Source organism: Myotis daubentonii, chromosome 13, assembly GCF_963259705.1.
Source record: "Myotis daubentonii chromosome 13, mMyoDau2.1, whole genome shotgun sequence".
Lineage (NCBI taxonomy): Eukaryota > Metazoa > Chordata > Mammalia > Chiroptera > Vespertilionidae > Myotis > Myotis daubentonii.
Genome location: NC_081852.1, coordinates 53,995,066 through 54,018,478, shown reverse-complemented (window position 1 = coordinate 54,018,478; position 23,413 = coordinate 53,995,066). Strand labels below are relative to the sequence as shown.

The window sequence follows — 23,413 nt, the reverse complement described above, 5'->3', positions numbered from 1 at the left end:
ACAGATGCAAATATCTCAACTCACACAAACACAATTAGAACAGATAGAAGTTAAAACAACGATAGATGTTAAAACAGCAAAACCAGATTGTTTTCTTTTCTCTGGCCAATGTAATGCATCTCCTATGGGCTTAGTAGACAAGATGGTAACTTCTCCCTGAAAGGAGACATAAAGCCACGGCGGACTCCTGCCTTCTGGTCTGGGCCGTGTTTCCACCAAGCTGGGAGACCTCGGACAAACCAATTCGCATCTTTGCAGCTCAGTTTCCGTGCCTTTCAAAACGGACTTGAGCCCGGCTGCTGTGGCTCAGTGGGTGAGCGCCGACCTCGGAACCAGGAGGTCACCGTTCGATTCCCCATCAGGGCACATGCCAGGGTTGTGGACTCAATCCCCAGTAGGGGGAGTGTAGGAGGCAGCCGATCAATGTTTCCCTCTCTCTCTTCCTCTCCCTTCCTCTCTGAAACCAATAAAAATATTTTTTTAAAATGGACTCGGCCTTTGCCCTATCTCTTGGCAGCATCAGCACCCCTGGGGAGTGTTAGAAATGCAGAATCTCAGGCCCCACCCTGCCACTGCTACACCCAAACCTGCACTGTGGCGTGACCTGGCCGCTGAGCAGCAGTCGGCTGCCTGGCCTGAGCGTCAGGCTCCTTAGTCCCTTGGGTGTGACAGCAGATGCCCACCTCCTCTCACTGGTTCTAACTCAGGGCACACTGAGCATCACTGCTCACCTAGTAATGCAATGTTCTCAAACTAGAGCAGCGGTTCTCAACCTGTGGGTCGCGACCCCTCTGGGGGTTGAACTACCCTTTCACAGGGGTCGCCTAAGACCATAGGAAAACACATATATAATTACATGTTGTTTTTGTGATTCATCGCTATGCTTTAATTATGTTCCATTTGTAACAATGAAAATACATCCTGCATATCAGATAGTTACATGACAATTCATACCAGTAGCAAAATTACAGTTATGAAGTAGCAACGAAAATAATTTTATGGTTGGGGGTCACCACAACGTGAGGAACTGTATTAAAGGGTCGAGGCATTAGGAAGGTTGAGAACCACTGAACTAGAGGCTCCTGCATTGAACAGACATCCTTTAGAACTCTGAACATAACCAGACTTTTTCCCCCAAGGAAAGACAGCCAAGCTAAAACAAGCAAACAAGGACTTTACAACCCTCCTTCTCCAAGGAGACCCGGTGCATCACATTCACCCAAAGTGGGGGCCAGAGCCCAAGATCCCCTAGACCGCTGCTCTTCGCCCCCGTGCACAGTAACATCACCTGGGAAGCTTTTTAGAAAGAAGGATGCCCAGTCCCTGCCCCCCAGAGACCCCAATCCAGGTGGGCGGGGGCGGAGCCTGGGCCTAGGCGCTGGTTTTCATGCTCTCCACGGGATTGTAATGTGCAGCCCTACCTAGTCCAGCGGTTCTCACATGCTGTCGCCAGATAAGGGACATCGACGTCAAAGAAATCTTGTTTAAGCTGCCAATGTCAGGACCCACCCCAGACCTACAAACTACAGAACCTGAAACTTTGGGGGTGGGACCACAATCTGTAACTTAAGGAACCCTCCAGGCGACGCTTGCTCAGGTTTATGAAACACTGCCCTAGTCCATTGAATGGGACTCTCTAAGGAGTGAAACCCAGGTTCTCTAATTTTTAGCAACTCCAGGTGATTCCTGTGCATACAGCCCAGTGAGCTGGTTGGCGGCCACGGCTTTAGGAAACCCTGGATCCTCTCACACATCGTTTTGAGCAGACAGTGGTTAGCAGGAGGCTGTAAGGCACAGTCTCTCCCCAGTCTGACTACTGGGGTTTGATTCCCAATGCCTTGATCTCAGGTAAAATACCTTGAGTATCTGTGACTCTGTTTCCTCGTTTACAAAATGGAATAATGATGGTAAAAGTGTAACGGCACCTTTTCAGTTTCCTTCCATGTTAGTATAAAGAATCAATAAATAATTCACATATAGCACTTAACAGCCAGTGCATAGGGAGAACTCAATAAGCAATAGCTGTTACTACTCTCAACCACTGTTACTGCCTCTGACCCCAAAGCCCAAGCACACTGTTGTCCAAGCTACTCTCCATAAACAACGGAAGGTCTTCCCAAGCCTTGCAAAGTGTCTGACTCTCTTCACCTCCCAAAGGAGAAGGAAAGGCCTCAAAAGCTCATGGGAACCTAAGGGCAGTCTAGTTTCTCAATGAGAAAAAGTTATCCCAATCAAATATCGGCCAGCCCTCAATTTTCATTCAGCAAGTGAAAATGACTGAGCATCCAATAAACGACTAATTGATAGATTTCAGGAGACTCTAGGGCAGCAAGTCTCAAATTTTCATAGGCTGAAAATCAGAACCCTGATTAAAAACGCAACCCCCTGACTGCGCCTGAAACCCACTCAATCGGACCAAGGGGAGTGGGGTGCTTAGAAACCCATATCTAAACCATCACTGGGAGACAGCAAGTGGCTTTTGTCTGTTTTGCTCATTGATGAACTCCCCAGGCACACAGTAGATGCACAATAAATATTTCTGAATGAATGAATGAATGAGCATTCTGAGGTTTGGACTTAAATTAGATAGACTAAAGCAACACTGTAACAAGTGAACGAACCTTTCGAATTAGTCCATTGGCATCCACGGGCTTTATCCAACTACCCTAGTTAAATGGTGCACGCGCGCACACACACACACATACTATACCTCATTCTTAGTGGGAAATGGAGATGAAACCTCACCGACAGGCATGGCAATGGGTCTAAAGGAAAAGTGAGAAGTGATTATACCAAGAACGGAATCTGCTTCTGGGAGTTCTCCTACTTAGCCTAAATTTGCTCCTCAGATGAGAGAGCAAATCCTCGTGAAAACTGAAAGGCCAGGGAACGTATGAGGATGTGCTTAGAACACAAGACACTACCCCAGAAACGTGAACTGGAGTAAAGCCAGGAGCCCTCACAAACACTGCTCACATCCACTGCTACTCATCTCTGGATACTTTTAGCACACGTGCCAAGGGTCTACTTGGTCTAAGAGATGGACTCCAAGCCATAGCACCTTGGGAATCTTAAGACACAGACAAGACTACACGTCAAGTTCACATCCAGGAATAAGGGGCCAAAAGGGGGCAAGGACGCTCTCCAGTTCTATCCTTCTCTCCCGGGCTCCACAAAGCACCCAGGCCCTGGAAGGGGGCCCTCAGGCCTTCCTGAACCATGGCAGAGGAGCTCTGAGACCGAGCGGGAGGGGGATGCCTTGGTCCAGCGCGGAAGGAAACTTGCAAGCCTGAGGACAAGAGGGAAGACAACACCCACAGCAAGGTCTGCACTGCTCAGCTGTCTAAACAAATAAAATGGTCCATTTCTTCTGGATCCTCTCCTAGTTGTCTTTGCGCACACACAAGCATGTGCGTGCAGCATACTCTCTCTCTCACACACACACACACACACACACACAAGCCATTTCACATCTTAAAAGAAAAACAACCAAGAAAGGTCTACTTGGTTTGTTTTTCCTGCGTGCGGAGTATTTTTTTTCCTAAATCACATCTGACTTGGTGTTAAAACATCAACCTTCGGCCAAAATACTCTTAAAACAAAGGCTTAATTGGTCCTGAAGTAGCCCTTCTGAAAACCAAGGGAAACATCGTGGGTCTTGACCTTGCTTACAACCCTGCTCTTGGGGTTGGAATAATGATGAGGGGAAGAGAGTTGGGAGAGCTCTCCTCAGGGAGGCAACAGAAGTGCCTAAACATGGATCCTAATCGCTTGCAGAGCCTCCCTCCGAGCAATCTGCAGTGTGGGCCCACCTCTGCCCCGCAACCTGCTAAACCTTCCCCCCCCAACCTGCTACACCTCCCCCTCCAACCTGCTAAACCTCCCCCAGGTTAATGGAGACGGTGGGAGGAGCTCCTAGGAGCTGAGGCAGGGGCCAAACCACTACGTGCAGGGGCCTGTACTGGACTCTGGGCAAAGGAGCCTTATCTTACTGCTCCTCCTCATAAATATCACTCACATACCGAACAACCGCCATGCAGAGCATCTCCGTGATGACACCTGAAATCCAGTGTCAAAGTCTCTGTCGAAAGGTCAATGTGAAGCTAAGCACACACACTGCCCTGCGCCTCTCCAAGTCGACTCCTGTGTATGAACAGCTGTGGGGAGAGTGTGACGGGGGGCTTATTCCTAACAGCAGAACATTGGAAGCAAATATCCCAACAACGCAGAAAAGCGACATGCACTGTGCCCCATTCCGACGTGGAATGCTATGCAGCCGTGAAAAAGCAAATTATTGCTACACACAGGCATGGTGCTGAGTGGGGCCAGGCATGAGACAGTATATTCTGTACAACTCCATTTCTAAGAAGCTAAAGGGCGGGCAAAACTCATCCATGAGGAGAGCTAAAACTACTCCTCGGTGAGAATTTTTACTGCAGGCCTGGGAAGGATGACTGGGAAGAGAACAAGAGACTTCTGGGAAGTTGCTAATATTCTTTACCAGGAAAAGCAAACTACAGTCCCTGAGCCACATCCAGCCACTGTCGGATTTTATAAAGTTTCATTGAGACACAGTCACAGCTATGCCTTCAGGTACTATTTTTGGGTGCTTTCTCGTCACACTGGCAGAGCTGAGTAGTTGCCATAGAGACTGTATGGCCCACGAAGCCGAAAATACTCACTATCTGGCCCTTTACAGAACAAGTACCTGAAACCCATTCTATACTATACTGATGTGGGTAGAAGTTCACCCACCTCTCCATTAAAGATCTGAGTACTGCACTTCAATAAAACTTTTAAAAAGTCAATAGTCAAATAACTGCATCTAAAAAAAGGCTTTTAAATTTTCATTCCATATACATTTGTGCTAACCGTTTAGAGAGAATCATTTTTGTTACTTTTGTCTTTTCAAAACTGAGAGGAGTCAGGAGGTTGTCAAAAGTGGGGGACGATCCCAATACAGCCGTTGATATTGTGTCCATACCTTTGACAAGAACATGATTCTATCTACAGAATCACTCAGCGTCCATTCATATAAACGGTGAACTTGGCCAAGCCCTGAGATTACAGGAGGGATGGCAAGGGGAAGGGGGATGAACCTCATGTGATACACGGTATCATACTACGCGAGGTTATTTTAGGATATAGCTTAGGAGAGCAACAAGCTCAGCTCATACTGAAATACAGTATTTATTAAGGCTAAACCAGTTTAAGTTTCCAGGAAAGAAAATTCGGCCCTGACCATCACACGTTGCATTTAAGCCTTATCCTAGAGGCCAGAGCAAGGGGACACGGCCGCTCTCCTGCTCACCAACTCAATGCCACCCTCTTCTCTCACCCCACCTCGTGGTTGAGCCGCCATGGGCCTTGGGAACCATTTTTGTGTGTCTGAGGTTTCCTCTTTTTTTCCCTTTGCTTCTTTTGTCTCCCCCGCCCCCCCCCCCAATTTATTCTTTGATGATCCAACTAGAATTACAGCTAGCTGCCATTGGCGTGGCCTGGTCCTGGTCCGGGAGGGGGGGGGGACACGACACTGAGAGCATGCGGTGCTGGGCCTCTGATAAAACGCCTCTCTGTTTGCCCACATGGGCATCCAGCCTCGGCAAACAGAAGCAGGGCAGAACAATACTACCTGTTCATGGAGGAATAGTGATGGTTTCAGTCCTCCAAACAATGAGCTCTGTAATTTACTCCATCTTCCCCCTGAGAAAGGGCTTCCCATGGCCCGCGCGGTGCCAGGTGGTTTGGAGAAAAGACGAGCTGCCCGGCCTAACAAGGGCCGCTTCAGCAGGGTGTAAAGACACAACAGCTGGTCTGGTCTCGGCTGGTCTCCCAGTGCCATGGCCCCAGCCAGCCTTTCCACACCAAGATAGGGATCACTACGCTATTCAGTCTCCACCATTCCCACACCCCGGGCAACAGGCTCTGCCAGCGCGCCCCGAGATGTCGTAGGCCCCAGGACATCGCTCAGCCCTCCATTCACTGGGAGTCCGGGTTTGGGCACGTTCTCTAACCAAACCCCGAGTCTACACCAGCTTCTGGGAGCGAGACTCACTGTGCCATTAATCAAGAGGGACAAGGGTCCGCTGGACGGGTGCCAGCAAGACCAACTGGAGCCCCAACTGAAGACGCCAGTCCTGAAAATATTTGGGGGTTGGGAGGGTAAAACCAAGGTCACACCTTCCCCTCAAATACACACACAGGTCAGCCAGCACAACTTCAGAAGTAATAGAAATATTTTTAAAATCAGTTGCCGTCACCTTGAAATGGGTACAAAAATATTAGGGATCCACCAAATAAAAATGCCTGCTGAGTCACAGCTTCCCCTGGTGGTATGGTGCACAAGTTACCGGGGGGCAAAGGGCTACTTAAAGTCTTACCCAGGAAGATGCAGATGTGAAGCGGCAGAGACACACAGATGCCATGCGGCTGGAGTTCCGGGAGACCCCATGCCCATACCCCCCAAGTTATCGGCAAGGGTAACTACAAGGCAGGGAACGCTGGGACAAGTAAATCATTCAACCCACCGACAGCGACTTCTGAGAAGAGAAGACCCCAGGGCCAGACTTGCACACAACAACGACGGGTGTCAAAGCCTCCTTCAAAGGGTTAAACCAGAAGACCCAAGGAGGTTCAGCCCCATCAGTTACACCAGGAGGCCTATCCATCCTGGCAAAGCCAGGCCAGGCCAGACAGACAGACGAAAATCGTATTAGTCTGCTCTCGCTCCACAACCGCATTCTGCTGGCATCAGTTCAGCTCGGAGTCTATATTAGTTCATGATTTGTTTAGCCTTTGGATTTAAGAGAATGGAAGTACTACGTGAGCAGGAAACAGGACACTCATCAGAAGCTGGGATCTGTCGCCTTTCCCTTCCAGCACGGTTAGTGTCATATATCAACAGGCCCAGGAGAAATCAACATTTCAGGACAATCAGGTCAAAAGTGATATTCTTAGCACCACTTAACATGATTTTGATCCACCGGAACAACTCTCTGGCTGTCACACAGCCTCCTCTCCTATCTCCCCCCTTCACTCCTCCTGGTCACTTTCTGTCGCCTCTTTTTACTCCCAGTTTAAGACCCCTCCCTAAGCAAAACACAGTAGCCAAGCTGGGGTCTGTGTGCCCATTATGCCTGAACAAGAGGCTCTTCACACAAAAACACAGGCTGCTCTCTCTTCCCATATCTTCAAATCATTTCAGCAGCACATCTTCTGCTCTTGTTTATTCTTTGCTTCCTACCTCCCCCAATCAACCACCACCACCGCCGCCATCACCACCATCGTCATGACCACCACCGTCATCACCACCATCATCACTACCATCACCATCATCGTCATTGCCATCATCATCATCATCATCATCATCATCATCATCTAGGTTGAGGGAAGGGGGAGAGAATGAAAGACACAAGAGACCTACACATTGACAATTCAAGCTTCAGGATCTGTTGCATTTCCTACCTGAATTGCAATCTGGTGTTCAATCGTTTTGTACGCAGAGTAATGTGTGCTCCCGGACTGAAAATGGAGCTGTAGAAAGAAACCAAATCAAAGCGTTCTGCTTATGTCACAAACTACAAGGAAACATCTTAAGCAGTTTATGAATAGCAGACAAACCTTCCTAGATTGAACTGCAGCATTGGCATTCAATCGAGACCCGTGTATTTTATTTGTTGCTATGGATAAGATGATCATAATAATCTAAGGTAAATTTAAAAAAAAAAAAAAAAAAAGCCCTATTCAATAAGCAAAAAGGAAGTGGGGGGAGGGGGCCAGGAGTGAGAATCAGTAACATGAAAAGGGAAGGGACGGACGCCCATTTAGACATAAGAAGCCAGTGTGCTGAGCAGGATGCTGCAGAAAAATTAACTGTGCTGCACAGGTCATCAGCATTGCAACATGTAGGCCAGAGGCAGAGCGTGGGAGAGAAAGGGTTATGAGAAGCCACAAGACCGCCACAGGTAGACAAGCCCTCACGGTGCTAATGACTGGGCTCTAACTCCTTGCAAACTCAAGTCTATTTGGGGAAAAACAAATGTGTCAGGCAGAATCCAGGGGCCACCGCAGGCCTCGTACAGCACATTCTTTCACAATGACTAAGCTATGTGGCCCAGGACAGCTCCGGAGAGCCCGCACTCCAGGTATCCCCACTTCCCCAGAGAGGGAGCCGACCACTGTCAAACAGCCACCAAGCTTTCTGAAGGAAGACCACTTGGTGGCCCGTGAGTGAATGTTCACCTAGGCCAGTGGTCGGCAAACTGCGGCTCGCGAGCCACATGCGGCTCTTTGGCCCCTTGAGTGTGGCCACGAAGTTTCAATTGCCCTGTACGTGCGCACCCGCACGTGGTATTTTGTGGAAGAGCCACAGTCAAGGGGCCGCAGTTTGCGGACCACTGACCTAGACCCTGCACAGGAAAGTCCTGTCGTCTCTCCCGGGTCCTCCCCTCGGAAACCCTACCGTTTCCCCATCGAAGTGTGCATCCCCACAGAGAAAGGACTACCCCGATTCCTCACCAAATTCTTTCTTTCCCAAATAGCACCTGTTAATCTTGGAACCCTACCAATTGGGAAAACAAACACCACCCGATTTCCTTTATAAACACTACAACAACCTCTACAGAATCTCAACAGTATCTGAAAATGCATTTCAATTTGCCATTTACACACAAATGGTGAAGAATCGGATGGTCCTAAGAAATTGCTGCCCATCCCCCCTCACAGCAATAGGCCTAGTGGTGTTTCCAAACAGGGATCGGTGTGACTCTAACATACTATCGCTACCAACTATTACTATTACCATTATCGGAACACTCTATATAGCCACATGTAACCTAGCCTGCAAGGGTTCTAGACCCAATTAGTTTATATCTTCCTCCCTACCCAAAAAAAAATTATTCAGTCCGTAAATAACAGGAGGAGGGGGAACGGAAAGGGGGTTTACATAAGAACTTCTGACCCAACTCAAAATAAACACAACGCAGTAGCAATCACATTTGAAAAAAACAGTCTAAAGCTATACTGCCCATGACATAAGGCTGTAAGTTCCCATTTCTGGTTCTGAGAGCATTTTATCTGTCACAAATAAACAAAAATACTGCCTGGATCTATTAAGAGTCTGCTTGCCCCAGAACACAATATTAATCGAAGTTAAAAGGGGGCACAAGAAAGGTGGGCCCAACAAAAGCATTTTCTCACCTGTCAAGGCAGAGTAATGAACCACACTCCCTGAAACAAGCCAGGATGAATGCTGAGCAAGTGAAGATATGCCCCCCCCCCCAACGCACACAGCCCCCACACAGACTCAGAAGCAGGTCATCCAAAGTGGATTGCTGCAAAAGAAGGATGAATTTGCACCACCACCACCCCCCCCCCGCTCCCCCACCCCGTCCTTTTCTGTGAAAACGGCCAGTCAGTAAGCCAGTAAGCGGAGATTGCACTAATTACTGTGACAATGCTGCGTCCTGTTAAAACAACTTTTGCTAAAAACAACTTTTGTGCAGGAGACAGGTTGCTCTGCGAGTTTGGAATTCTTGGCTGGAGAGCAGCTCTTGTCGGAGAGGGGGTGTTCTCCTTCTAAGTGGAGAAGGCAACACTAACAACGTGTCCCCCTTTTCAGCGGGTTTTCTTCTCCTCTTTTCCAACCGCCTGATTCAGAGCTTAATGGAAACTTGTCCAAGCTTTGCTTCCCACAGACCCTGCGGAGCCCTAGGCAACCTGTACTCTGGGTAACCACAGGAATCTTATATTGTCAATTAAAACTGAATGGACACCTGATAACTAAGTACAGGGTCGTGGAAACAAAATTTCATATAATCACAGCCCTATGAATACATTCATGAAACTGTGGCTAATCCAAATTCAATTTTCACTTGTCGGGTTCCAGTCTTAATCCTGGCGTTCATCACCACCCAAACAACAATGCGACCCAGAGAGGAAGCTGCAATTAAAACAGTAAAGGTGCAGCTGCCAGTCCTGACGACTCTGGTAGGACCAAGTTAATTTAACCTTCACGCACACACCATCCTAGCACCCCCAAGCAATGTCACTTCCCTCCTCAGGTGTCCAGACACAGAGGATAACCTGGACCAGCTCATCAATACCCACAGCACAAGCTCCATGCGTATTCCCCCCCAGCCAGTGACCACGGTGTTGGAGGGATTTCGAGCTCGACTTCCTCCAGCTACAGGGACGAAGCCTTCACCATTTTCTTGGTTCCCCTTTGGGCTTCCAGCCCCTCTTTTCCCCAATAGTCCCCTTTCTAAAACACATTTCAAACTGCTTTTTCCTTCCCTGTAAAACACACAGATGCCTTGTTCGTTATGGTCTAGCTTTTTAAGACAAAGATAAAATACAAGGACTCTGTAAAACCTTGGCATTCTAAACTGCAACATGCCTGCATTTATATCTCCGTAAAAAAGCTATAAGGCAGGAGAGAACAAGAGATGGTTGGCTCTCTGCTTTTTTTTTGGAAGAGATGGGGAGGTTGCAAGACACAGGGCTCTCTATGGCTTATCTGGGTTTAAGAACCAGGTTCCCATAATCCTCGACTCTTGGGACCGCCCTGCTGTTGGTCACCTGCAGCACTGACGTCACTTCCTCTCCCAGCCACTGTGGCTGTTGTACCCTGGGCATGCAGCAGGCCCTCAATGGGGTGCCTCCCTCCCAGGGGTGCCACCAAATGAGAACTCCAAGGTACTTTCCAATTAATTTCTTCCCGTTAAACTCTCACAAAATAGACCTCCCCTTCCGGTGTGTTTGTTTACAGCGGCCAAGCCCACCCACCCATTCTCACACCCGAGGGTGACCTGGCCCTCACTTGTCCTGAGGAAGCGCCAGGAAGAGGTGGCTGTGCCCAGCACAGGGGTGCCCCATTCCCCAGCAACTGGAAAACCAACATCTTACGGTTAACGGCTCCCCTAATGATTAGCATCTCTTGATTTCCCTCATTTTATTCCTCATCACCACTACTGGCCCTAAATGTGATGTCTCAGATACAAGCCGTCAGAGAGGAGAGCAAAGGGCTTTTACAACCTCAAAGGTGACTTAAAAAAAGTCAAAACCCTATGTTGGTTTTTCCAGCTCCAGTTAAACTTCCAGTGTGGTGAAGATTCCTTTTCGATGCCTGTCCATTCCACTAAATGGGGAAGAGGTGGGGCATTTGCTTTATGTTCAGCTTCATGAATCACTTGACTTTCTATTTTATTAAAAAAATAATAATAAATCCAGATTCATTTCCTGCAAAGTTTTGGTTTTGGAGGTCTTTTGGTCCACTTTCCTTCCTTTTTACCCTGTAGCTACCATCATCAGCCACTTGACGTTTAATTCCCATGCCATTCGCGCAAAAGACAGAGCAGTTTTTTAAAGTAATGATAACAATAATATCTAAGGCTTTTTCTTACAGCATCAGTCATTTTCAGGACAGGAACAGCACAGCACCCCTCTGTGGGGAGCCTCTTACATTTAATGGGAAGTGAACTTCTGGCCAGGACTCTGGGCTCCTGCCTGCCCTTTTAAAAAGTGTCCAGGGGGCCTCTGACTTCCCCCTGGGGAGGCAAAACCAGCTCTGACTGGTAGCTCCGTGGGCTTCAGCATTCCTGCAAAGATCCAGCCGCTGAACACTTACTCCATCCTAAAACAACAACTTAAACAAAGGCACCCCCTTTTCACTTCCTGGCATTCTCCACAAGTCCTGCTGCAGCAAAACGCAGGCCTTCAGACAGAACAGCCTCTCCCACTGTCTCCCATGTTCCACCAAATGTCTATTTACCCTCATTAATTTTTTTTTTCTTTTCTTTTTCCTCAACCTGAAACCATCAGCTATGAGTCAGAGAGCGATCATTAACTTTTACAGCTTCCACACACATCCACCTACTCACATTTGGGGAAAGAAGTATTGACTTGCAACATTGCCTGAGACCAAAATCCTGTAAGAAGAAAAAAAAAGGGAAAAAATTGCTTCAAGAAAGTTACATCTACAGGTCTGTGGGGGGATGCTACACGTTCGGTTTTTTCCCACTTTGTGCTGCAATCTCTTGCAAAATTAAAAAAGAAAATAAAAAAGAAACGTTGAAGTTGAACTTCGGGGATGGTGATCGGCATTTCTGGGCTGATTTTTGAGGAAAAACTAGCTGATTTTCTTTACACATTAAAACAAAGTTCTTAAACTGCTTGGGGGCTGGAGGGGGGGTAAGATATAAAGTGAATCAACTTTCCTGCTTCTGAACAAAACACATTTCTAGCCCACAAAAGCACCCAGGCTCACGTGCTGAGCCATGCATGTTCCTCACACAGCATTTTCACGGAAAGTTGCTAGCTTCACTAACACTCTTTAAATGATGCCCCCATCATTACTCCACTTAGCAGTCACAGTGCTGCAACTCATAACGAATTAATTTGCATTAATGTGGGTTTCATGTGTCCTTTCCTGGGTATGCCATTGTGATTCAGGCTTAATAAAACTGACACGACAATAACATAGTGCCTTTTATTTCACTTTCTAAAACAAACCAACCCCACCCCAAGACCCACACGAATCCTCCCGATTTTTTAAGCATTTTACTAATATATTTAGTACATCATAATTGGCCCAGCACGCAGGGACCTAGTTATCTTCTCAGTAAATATTTATAGCATCACTTCTTTCCCATTCATTCTGCATTTTCTTAGAGAATCTCACTGTAGCCTACATCTGCAATTCATTGACTTTACAATTTACCACATGTTGGGATGGGAGAGGTCTTAGCTCCATTTGAATCACTACACAAATATGCAAGTGATTTATCGGTTTCAAACTGGAGACTGCAAGAGAAGGACTCCACTTTTCCTGAACATTACTTCTTCTGGCAGGCCATGAACAATTACAGTTCGTACTAATTAAGCTCTGTAAATGTGCTGTGCCCTGCTAATGCCTACCAGGCCTCAAATTTATTTTCATGATGCCAAACTTTAGAGAGCAATTTTAACTCCTTCGGAGCTGATCCCACTAATACCCATTCCCCTTCCCTCTGTAGACCAAACCGTTTGGGGCTACTTCACGCCAAAAAAAAAAGAAAAAGAAAGAAAGAAAAGAAAAAAAGAATAAAGTATAACGGGCTGAATTACCAGCCAGAAATCAGATGTGCCTAAGGAAGGAAAAGCTATCCTGGGAAAACCTAAGAACACCAGGTCTGATAACCCGTTCAAAGATCCCACAGCCCCATCTTTGTAATGAGCTGTTGAGGGATTCATATCTGTCCCTGAGGGCTAGTAAGTTTCTGCATTCCATTGATTAGCAAATAAAACCTTTCAGCCTGGGTCTTTAAGTTGGGGTTGGATAGAGAGAAGGATCCGGCCAGAAAAGATGGAACCAACAGCCCGCCCTCAACGGTTTCCCACACACCTCAGAACCCCATTCCCCTTTAGCATGTGGTCAGCTTGCAACACACACAAACAGCCCACTTTTAAAAAACAAATTAAAATCGGCAAAATAATTGGCCTTGGAGGCCTCACACCGGGGTTTGGACCACAAATGCCCCACCCCCAGATCACAATAACTGATATGAAACCTATCTGTTGCCACATCCTCACTTGGGGTGAGAAGTGGATTGGAACCAGTCTCAGCTGAGCAAGCGATCTAGTTTGAAACAGCAAGCACCACCCCCCCACCCCGCATGGTCCTCGCACCTCTCCTAAGAAACTTCGAATCCCGTTTCCTTCAAGCCATTCCCCAAGCCCAAATCTGCCCCATCTTCTACTTTTCTAATCTTAGTCCAGCATCTATGCTGCCTCCCTGGGCTACATTTCTGTGTACCTTTCCCAAATGCTAGGCTTTCCTTCCCAGCCCCAACATAACCCTGCATTGTTTCTTCTCATCTATTAATGTCCTTAAATCGACTCTCCTCTCCCTCACTTTTTTTTCAAACCCCCCCCCCCTTAACCAGTGCACTATGCAATGTGTGTATTTTCCCTTCCAGCTCAGTGGAACATCATATAAATTACAGAGCAGTCTCCCCTATTCGGTTTCTGTAAGCATTCTGGGAAATATGCACTATAGAGGCAACATAGACTTTAAAAAAAAAAAAAAAGGAAAAAGGGAGAAACCAGAAGGAAAAAGATGCAAACACCTAGAGCAACTTTGCTTTTGAAAAAGGCATTTTGTGCAGAGGCCCCCATTGAATTTCCATGCCTGAAAGTGCTCTTTATAAATGTGTATAACAATAGCCTAGAGGAAAACTACAAGTCAGCTGCCAAAGGAGGGGGTGTCGGCCTCAGTCAGCTCAGATTGCAGGGGTGGGGGGTCACAGGAGGGGGGAGGGCAGCATTGGCGATGGGCTTTCCCTCACCACCCCCCCATCTCATTGCTTATAATTAGTGAGAGAAATTTGAGCTACTGCCAATGTCTGCGGACCTTGAATATTATAAGGCCAACGTGGCGTCAAATATCTTAACATTCATAAGTGTTATGGGCTGTAAATAAAGCCTGTGGATTTATGACCCGGTGGCGCTTGCCAGCAAAGGACTGGGGCACATTTCTTTCAGCAGACCTGTCGAGGTGCAAGTTTGCCTTTGGTTGTAAAATTAACCATTTCCTTCACAAATGTGCTCAATTATAAGTCAGAGCTGAAGATTTACTTACACAGTTGCCAATACTCACTCCCAGAAGAAACTTGGGACCCCCCCCCATCCCACCCCCCTGCGAAAATAAAAGCCTCCAGAATCTGATTGACCCCCCCCACACCCCGCCTTCTCAAAACTTCTGTACTGTGTCACCTCTAAACAGTTATAAATGCGGTTAAAGATATTATCTAATTCCACTTACCAAGACTAAAAAGCTTACAACCTACTTCCTTGGAAAGTGCTTATTTATTTGGCAAGTCTATGGTTTAAAAAAAAACACACCAAAAAAAAAAAAAAAAAACAAGTAAATCAATCCTGGCCTGCAGTCTCATCCCTTCCCCCAGTATAATGTCATCTACTTCCTGTGCAAGAGAGAGCCTTTGCTAAATCCAGGTTGTCTCATACTTAACTGCCAATAAACCAACTTCCACATAACTTCCAGACAGCTGGGGATAGGTCCTCGGGAGTCTTAGTCACGGTCCAGAAACACGCGTCCGCACAAAAATCTGCAGCTGTCCTTTCTCTCCAGTGCATTTTTAATGTGATTCGGGGGCCCCTCCTGTGAAGCATCTGACAAAATGTGCAATCTTCCTGGGTACCTCCTGGCTGGCCCGGGGTGCTTGTGAGGGAAGTGGCAGCAGGATTCCCCAGCCCAGAATTCCAGCACATTTTGCAGGCACACGGGCACCTCATGGGATGGAGAGGGGCATTCAAACCCTGGAACGACGTGTACTGTCACCTTTAAAGGCACAGCCTTTGGTGCAACTATTAAAATGCGAGTTTTCTAAAGCAAGTATTTTTTTGCACTGCTCACGGAACAGCCTTCTTGATCTGCCAACACGCGGACACCTTCCTGGAACTTTTTCACAGCTTGCTAAGAAACAGAAAGCTGACCAGCTTCCAGCGGGGACTCCAAGTGAAATCCGCATCAGGAAAATTCAAATCAACGTGCAAAACTCCTCAGCAAGAACCGGGATTGTCTGCCTCTAAATCTTTTCTCAGTCAGATAGGGGGCATCCGTGAAAGCTACATCCCTTTAGCCGTCAAGTTTCCAAAAACACTTCTTCCAAAGAAGCACTTTAGGCTCCTGGCTGCTGAATAGTTTTGTTTCTGGGGTTTCAGAAAGCTTTAAATTCAACAAACGGCAAAGCGCTGGCATATTAAATTTATAATCATTAAAATATGACTTACTGGGTGAGTGTTGAACCCATAATCCATACTGCAGACATTAAACCCCAACCTATAAAGATTAGCACAGAATTAATACTGTGGCAGGCAGATTGAAATCTAAACATGTTCCCCATAAATATTTCGGAAGGAGATGAAAAACAATTAGCATAAATACCAAAGAAGGGCAAGACCACCTGTTCTTTTTCAGGGTGATAAGCATTTTATTGTTCTCTATTTAAAATGTAATGACCTGTGTAATTACAGTAATATTACATTGTTATGTAGGGGCTTGGAATGTCACACTTTGAAAAGTGTTGTCAAAACAATCCGGGATGCAGGTGGGGGGTGGGAGGACAACAGGGAAGGACCACCATTAACCCTTCACACTCCAAGGTCTAGCTCTTTTGTATTAGAAAGGATTATGTTGTTTGAATGAGGAGAAAACATCCATTTTTCACCCGGCAGAAAGAGAAGTTGCCGGCTACACAGAACCCCAGTGAACAGGCCCCTCTTGGTTTCCTTTAAATCCCCGATTCCAAGTTCAAAAATGAATTCAAGATGCTGCTTATTTATTTGTGCAAACTAGTGGCAAACAGCTCCGTGGAAAAGCAAGTAACTTCGGATAAAGGATGCAAGAAGTCTAACAATCAAAAAGCAATTTCAAACCTACCTAGAATTTCGACCACACCACATTCCCACTTCTGGCTTGGCAGGAGGGAATAAGAAAGCAAAATGCAACACTACTTTTTTCCTATCCATCTTAACAACCTGGTTAACAGTATTCGTATCTTTAACATACAAATGTTACCACAATTCTAATATTTGCAGGTCTATCAGTTCCCATCTATTTAACTAGATCTCTCTCCTTAATGTGTTTTTGTATTCAAATCTGTCTCTTAAAAAGCTGTTCCTATTACTGTATCAAAGACTAAATTAATGTTATGCAGAAATCTTTGTCGTTTTAAAATAAAATTATTACTATCAAGCTTTATAGCGTCTTCGGCAATTAAAGCATTATTCTTGAGATAATGTATTATTCATCATAAGTTGATTCATTGATACTCCTTACTTCTTTACATTCTTAAATAGAAATGCAGAAATCAGGGATCGAAAGAGTTGGCTTTTCAAAGGATGCAGCTGCTTTACTGGTACCTGATAGGCAACAGAAAATGTAGCAAAAACACGACCAACAAGGAGGGTCGGATATGAATTAAGCATACAGCTAATTTGTCTTTACACCTTGCCCTCCCAAACACCCTCTATGAAGCACTAAGAATTTCAGATAGGCATGAAAAGACCGCTGTCTCGCCTATAGATTCCTCCGGCAGCTGTATCAAATCTGGAATTGCAAGCTGGCCCCTCTGATGGAAGACGTCAGGAGTGACACACAACAGCCTCTCGTCCTCATTTCCATTGCTCCGCTAACCAGCCTAAATAAATAACTTTAATTTCGGAGCACAAAATCTAACCCAGGTAACAGGGAGGAAGGCGGAAGGGGCAGTGCACACGCAGATGTCAGTTGGTGTTTGACATGCAAATACTGAAAACTGCCTACTGAGTTCAGAAATGTCTTCTCAGACTCAATCTGATGTCACAGCACAAGGCCACCTGCTAGGTCCACAATTAACAGAACTAGACTCGTCTATTCCTATAACACCCACAAAGGGGACCGATGGTTGGGGGCCTTCCCTTTCGCACCAGGAAATCATTTCTTTGCCTCCAACAATTTCCCTGCTTCCTAATGACAGCCCGACACCACTGCTCAAGTTTTCGGAGATAGTATGGCGAGACGGCCAGCCCTCACAGCCAGGGAGTTTGCAAAGAGTCAAGAAAGCCAGCAAGTCTGCCGTCCGAGCTTAATATTCAGATGGCCTTTCAGATGGCCAAGTGGATTTTAAAATAATACCATGGTAGGGGGAGGGGAGGAAGACATTCTCACGGTGACTTTGGAATGTTGCTTGGTCGGGTTGGTGAGTACACAAACCATCCGATTGTGAGCAGCAAGCTCTTGCCCTCGAGCTCCCAAGAAAAATACAACCAAGCCGGGCTGTGCTTCCCCCCACAGCCGGGCCCCTGCAGCCTGAAAGCGCTGGCCCTGCAGGAAGAGGTCGGCTGAGCCGCTCTCCCAGCTTCCCAAGCATGCAGAAGCCGGAGCGCCGGGGAGGGGGAATAATTATTTCTCTTTCCTAGCCATAAAAAAATGATCGGTCTAGCATGCCCTTACCATTTTTGCCAGGGCCCAAGAAACAAGTCAAACCTGATAGTTAATATTTTAATGCTTAAAAACACTTGTAGATCTGATCGACTCCCGGCCGGCAAGCCCTAGGGTCATTAGCATCGAATCCATGCCTGTTAAACAGTGGGTGCATTATTTCAAATAGCTATCTCCAGTTACCGAAAAAGAAAAAACAAAAGTACTGTGTGTGTAAATAAGGGGGGGGGGGGGTGCCCAAACCAGAGAAGGTGCAAATGACAATTCCGGAAAACCCGGCACAAATGGCTACAGTCTGCGGCTAGGGATTTTCAATCCAGGCTTTTTAGCGGGTGGGGGGAGGGGGTTCAGGGCAAGGGCAGGGGGCATAGGCCAGTCCGGGAAGGGGGTGAGCCTTATTAACGAATGTCAGCGGTGGGCAACACAGCCTACGGGAAGCGGCCAGGAGCCTGGCACCCCGAGCGGCCCTAGGGCCTCCAAAGTTGCGAGGCCCACGGTCAGCAGCCCACTCCCTTGAAGGAGAGGCGCCCTGGGCTGCCCCTTTGCACCTTGGGCCCGCAGACCCTGGTGTCTGCCTCCCCTTCCCCAGGGCTCACTGAGCTGGCAAGCGCAGACCCCGCTCTAAGCTCCAAGGCACCAAAATTCCCTAGAAATACAAGTCGGCTCGGAGGAGGCCATCCCGGCTGCCCACAAACCCAGAACCCCGGCCGCAGGGGCCTCCCCACCCCGCGCAGGCCGGGGGAGCCCGCGGCGGCCAGCGCGCCGGGAAGCCGAGCCCGCCAAGGCGCCCAGGGCGCTCGCGGCCCTGCGGGGTGGCCAAAGGAGAGCAAGCCCAGAGGCCCCAAGTTTGCAGTGGGACCAGTCCGGCAAGCATGACCTTCCAGGGCAAAGGGGGAGGAGGGCTAAGAGCCGGTGATCAACACTAGAAAGCTAAATAAATAAGCGGCCGAAAGAGAAAGCCCAGGCGCCGCTCCACGGCCTCGGGCTCCGCGCGCGCTCGCTCGCTGGTTTTCAGGTCCAACACCTGGAGGACAATCCACTCTCTGCCCCGCGCGTCGGGCGCAGCCCAGTCCCTGAGTCCCCGAGTCCCCGGCAGCGGCAGCCAAGGGGTTAACCCGGGAAAGCCCAAGACGCCACAGAAGAGGGAAGGAAAAGAGAGAGAGAGAGAGAGAGAGGAGAGAGAAAAGAAAGAGCCACACAGTCATCTTCCCAGGGTGAAGAAACAAACACCACCGAAGGGGGAGGGGGCAATCAGAGCGCAAAAAAAAAAAATACTTCTTCTGATTCCCCCCCCCTCCCCAACAAAGCCCTGCTTGGACAGAAAGGTCTCCCCAACATCACGAGGCAGCAAACTGAAAGCAAGAACATGGCGAAGTGCAAACAAATCCAGTCCACAAAAGGCAGAAAAGTTTGGAGAGTTTCGGGCGGCCTGGGCCACGGGCGGGGGAGGGGAGGCGGGGAGAGGAGGAGGCGGGGAGGGGGGAGGGGAAGGAGGGGGCAGGGTAGAGGCCGCATGCGGGGCCGGGCGGGCGGGCTGCGGGCGGGGGCCGGGCGCTGGAGGCACTTACGGTTCGGGCGGTGGGCGAGAGCGATCCGTTGGGGAGGTAGGGGCTCGTCAGGTCGGGGATCATGATGAAGGGGTAGCCGGGATACGGTGGCCCCTTAAAGAGCCCTCCATCTTGCCTCTTGGCCGCTAACATGGCGGGGCGGCGAGGGGACGGCGGCGGCCGCGCGGAGCGGGAGAGAGCGGGGAGAAACTTTTTAGAGCGCGGCCCCGGGGCCCGGGCGCCCCGGCCGGGCCGGCTCCAAGCCGGGCCGAGCGGGGCGCGGGGCCCGGGCGCGCGGGGCGGCGGGCCCGGGGGGCAGCCCCGGGCGGCTGCGGGGCGCGCGGGGCGTACTCACCTTCTTCCAAACTTTCCCGGGATTTATCTCGGAAACTTTCGGAGCGAGGCGGAGGCCGTCTTTCCGCCTTCCCGGAGGGATGGAGGTGGGGAGGGCGAGGGGCAAACGCCACGCAGAAGGGGGGAGAGACAGAACCGGCGGGGTGGGGGGTTCGGGGGGGAGAGAAAAACAGGGTTACAAGTTTTCGCCATGGTGGCACCGCGCGCACACGCCGCCCGCCCGGCCGGCCCCGCGCCGCCGCCCCCAGCCCCGATTTCTCCCCTGGAAGCAACGTTTGCCAAACCCAGGAAACAGATTAAAACACCCCACCAGCCCGAGGGGCTTTTCCTACCTCGGAATCGGAAGAGCTGTTTTGATTCGTTTCTGATTCATTGACTAGAGACGACTTGACATCAGCTAAATCCCTCTCTGCCGAGGAGTTCTCCGAGCTCTTCTCCTCCTGCTCGCCCTCGTCTTTGAAGGAAATCAGTTCGTCGTTGGCGCCTAGGTCATCTCCTCCACCGCCGTTCAGCTGCGGCATTTTTTTTCACCCACCAGCAGCAATTTTGGAAGAAAAATGAAGGAGGAAGAAAAGCAAAAAAAAAAAAAAAAAAAATACCCCCAAAAAGTTTTGTTCCCCCCTCCAAAAAAATATTGCAAGAAAAAGACGAGTCCAAGGTGAACTTTTTTTTTCAGCTTTGGGGTCTTTTTCTCCTGGGGAGGGGAAAGAGGGAGGAGGGGAGGGGAAGGGGGGGAGATCTTCTGCACGCGTGAGTTTGGGTTTCTTTTTTCTCTCGTTCCCCGGGATCCGATCAATGTGCAAAAAAATAATAAATAAAAAAAGGGGGGTAAAAAAAAAAAACACCAACAACAACAAGAAGTCAGATATAAAGAGCAAAGGGGGGGGAAGCCGAAGATACAGGAGGAGCTCGTGCCGCTCGAATTTGAGTGAGTTGAAGTTAGACTGAGAGCTTTTCAGTTCAAAGGCGGCGCTGATTGACAGATAGAAAAAGGGGATCGAAATCCGGAGGAACGGAGTAGTCTGGGAGCGGAGATTATTGACAGGGCGAGAGGAACACACTCGCTTAATGAGATGCCGGGGGGCGGGGCCGTGCGGGTGACGTGTGCATAAATAAACAGGCGGGGTGGGCGGGGCGGGGGCGGCCAACAATGATCCTTTCGGGCGCCGGGAGCGGGAGGAGGAGGGGGCGGGGGCGGAGCGGGGGAGGGAGGAGTGCGTGTGCAGGGGAGGCGGCCTGCGCGGGGTGTGCGACCCCGGGAGTCCGGGCGAGGGGACGGGGACTCGCTCCGGGTAGGGGGTGGCTTCTTCGACAAGACAATGCGGGGTGGGAGAGGAGGGGAAGGGGGTGGCGACCGAGTCAGGAATCCGAGCCCAGGAAGGCGGAAGGAAAGCCCACTTGGGGGGCGGGGATGGGGAGAGGCCCAGAAAAAAAGTGCAGTTTAGAAATATTAGAAATAAGTCTTCAAGAGAGGGGAAAGGAGGAGAGTAGTGTAGGGAAGGGGTGTGTGTGTGTGGCGGGGGGGGGTGCTCAGGGGTTAATCCCGCCGTGGAATCAGCCACCCCGGGGCAGGATGTAACAGAAGTGGCCCGAAAGGAAGATCCAGCCCTCCACCATCCGCGGGCTTGGGGAAGTGGAGGGCTGGGCAGAGTTCCTGGTCATTGCAGTGAAAGAAACTATTAACCCACGAGGTCTTCCCTCCCTTTTTTGTTGATTAACAGTGACTCAGTTCATTAAATGTGGTCTCCCTAGAACAAATATGCCAAGATGACTTTGTATCCAAAAAATAATCCAATACTGTAGTGTTTGTTAGGGACATCAAAAATATCTTTAAGGGAAAAAATACATGATTCTTTTTAATGTAGTGTTGGGGGTGTGTGTGCGTGTGTGTGTGTGTGTGTGTGTGTGTGTGTGTGTTAACTGACGTCGCAGTTGGTAGGAAATGAGCTAGGATTCAAAGTCCTTTCTGACTTTGGAGGTGAAAAGTTTGGGCGTTAACACCACCAGGGAAAATAAAACTGAAAGTTCACCAACCCCTGGGATCAGAGGTGCTGGAGTCTTCCTCCAAGGGGGTCTGAAATGAAATCCCGGAAAGACTGCCCAAATAATCAAGATGTAGATGGCTCTGGCAGGAAATTGCTAACCAAGTTGATGCTGGAAGACCTCAGGGAGGAGATGGAAAACCTGGGGTTTGGAGCAGGTATTTGTTGATGTTTAGGCACTCTCCTGGGAAGCAGATTGGTTTGCTACAAAACGGGGAACAGAATTATGTTAAAGGGGGAAAGGCCAGGCTTCCGAAACAGTGTTCCTGGGTGATGGAGCAAGAACACTCATTTTCTTGGAAATATCCAATGAGAAGTGGGCTGGAAACTCCAACATGAAAAGGGGACAAAAAGAATCAGGGGGGGAAAGAAGAAGAAACCAATAGGAATTAGCAAATTGTTAGACACAGTGTTGGTGTAGCATCCATGATGCATTAAATTATCCCACCCATCCCTAAAAAAAACTTAAAAAAAAACAAAAATCTCGCCCTGGCTGGTTTGGCTCAGTGGACAGAGCATCGGCCTGCAGATTTAAGGGTCCCAGTTTCAATTCCGGTCAAGGAAGGGCATATGCCCAGGTTGCAGGCTTGATCCCCAGTGGGGGCAGCCGATCAGTGATTCTAGTCATTGATGTTTCTCTCTCTCTCTTCCTCTCCCTCTCTGAAGTCAATAAAAATATATATATTTAAAAAATAAAAATCTCACCTGCTTTTCAGCCAGCCCATCACCACCTTTAAGATTTCCAAAAGAAAAGCAGATTTACCATGTAATATTTAGAGAGTTTGGGATTTCAGCAAAACTGTTTTATAAGCTAAGGTCTCAGAAAGAAGACTACTAAAAACAATGATACCAAGATTGACAAGGCCCATGCATTCCCCTGCAATGGGAGAAATTCACAACCACATTTGCACACTAAACAGTAAGATGCGGGCAAAATAAAAACGTGGTGGGGGGAGGGGGGGGCTAGAATCACTGTAACTCCCAACTTTAATATTAATCAGAAAATCAGAAGTCGAGTGAAAAGAAGCCTGAAAAGAAGTAGAACAAATGTGTACATTTAATCAGACAGGATTGAATAGCATACAAAGCACAGGACTAATTAGTCTCAGCAGGTAGGACTAACCTTCAGACTTCATAAATAAATAAGGCGGGCACAGTTTCTAAGAGGGAGAGTGGAGACAGAAAGGGGATTATTTCAAGACACCAAGTAAAAACATGAAGAATAAAATGCTTCACTGTTAAATCCATGTACAAATGGATTTAACAGTTTCCTTTTTTTTAGGTCTTTTCACTTGGTTGCCTTTAGGTTTATACATCTAGCGAATGGCCGGTAGCTTTTCACACTTTGCTAATTGTCACCTGTATACTGAGTGTGCCTAAGTCTGTGGACAGCCTAGACTTTCCTAAGGCCCGATTTAAGGGCTTATTTATTTAACTGGGACACATTTATAGTAACTCAATTGTATGGCAATTTCTTTCTCCTGTGTGGT

General features: G+C 48.3%; 1 protein-coding gene and 1 long non-coding RNA gene across 48 annotated transcripts in view; one reads left to right on the top strand and one right to left on the bottom strand.

Annotated features, from left to right (window-relative positions):
* The window catches only part of TCF7L2 (transcription factor 7 like 2), a 195,171-nt gene extending 174,231 nt beyond the window's left edge, over positions 1 to 20,940 (bottom strand). For 13 of the 47 annotated variants that reach the window (XM_059661415.1, XM_059661406.1, XM_059661407.1 and 10 more), the window contains exons 1-5: positions 20,214 to 20,939; positions 19,883 to 19,949; positions 19,549 to 19,673; positions 7,621 to 7,704; positions 7,465 to 7,533 (exon numbers count right to left, since the gene is read on the bottom strand). In XM_059661415.1, the coding sequence (XP_059517398.1) occupies positions 7,465 to 7,533; positions 7,621 to 7,704; positions 19,549 to 19,673; positions 19,883 to 19,949; positions 20,214 to 20,402 (534 nt within the window). In that variant the 5' untranslated portion in view covers positions 20,403 to 20,939. Of the gene's footprint in view, positions 1 to 7,464; positions 7,534 to 7,620; positions 7,705 to 19,548; positions 19,674 to 19,882; positions 19,950 to 20,213 lie in introns of all 47 variants that reach the window. The other 34 variants (XM_059661418.1, XM_059661426.1, XM_059661428.1 and 31 more) reach the window with 9 other exon arrangements.
* LOC132214344 (uncharacterized) lies at positions 18,961 to 20,723 on the top strand. The gene is made up of 2 exons (XR_009448267.1): positions 18,961 to 19,194; positions 19,288 to 20,723. It is a non-coding gene; the product is annotated as an uncharacterized LOC132214344 (long non-coding RNA).
* Positions 20,941 to 23,413: the final 2,473 nt, after the last annotated feature.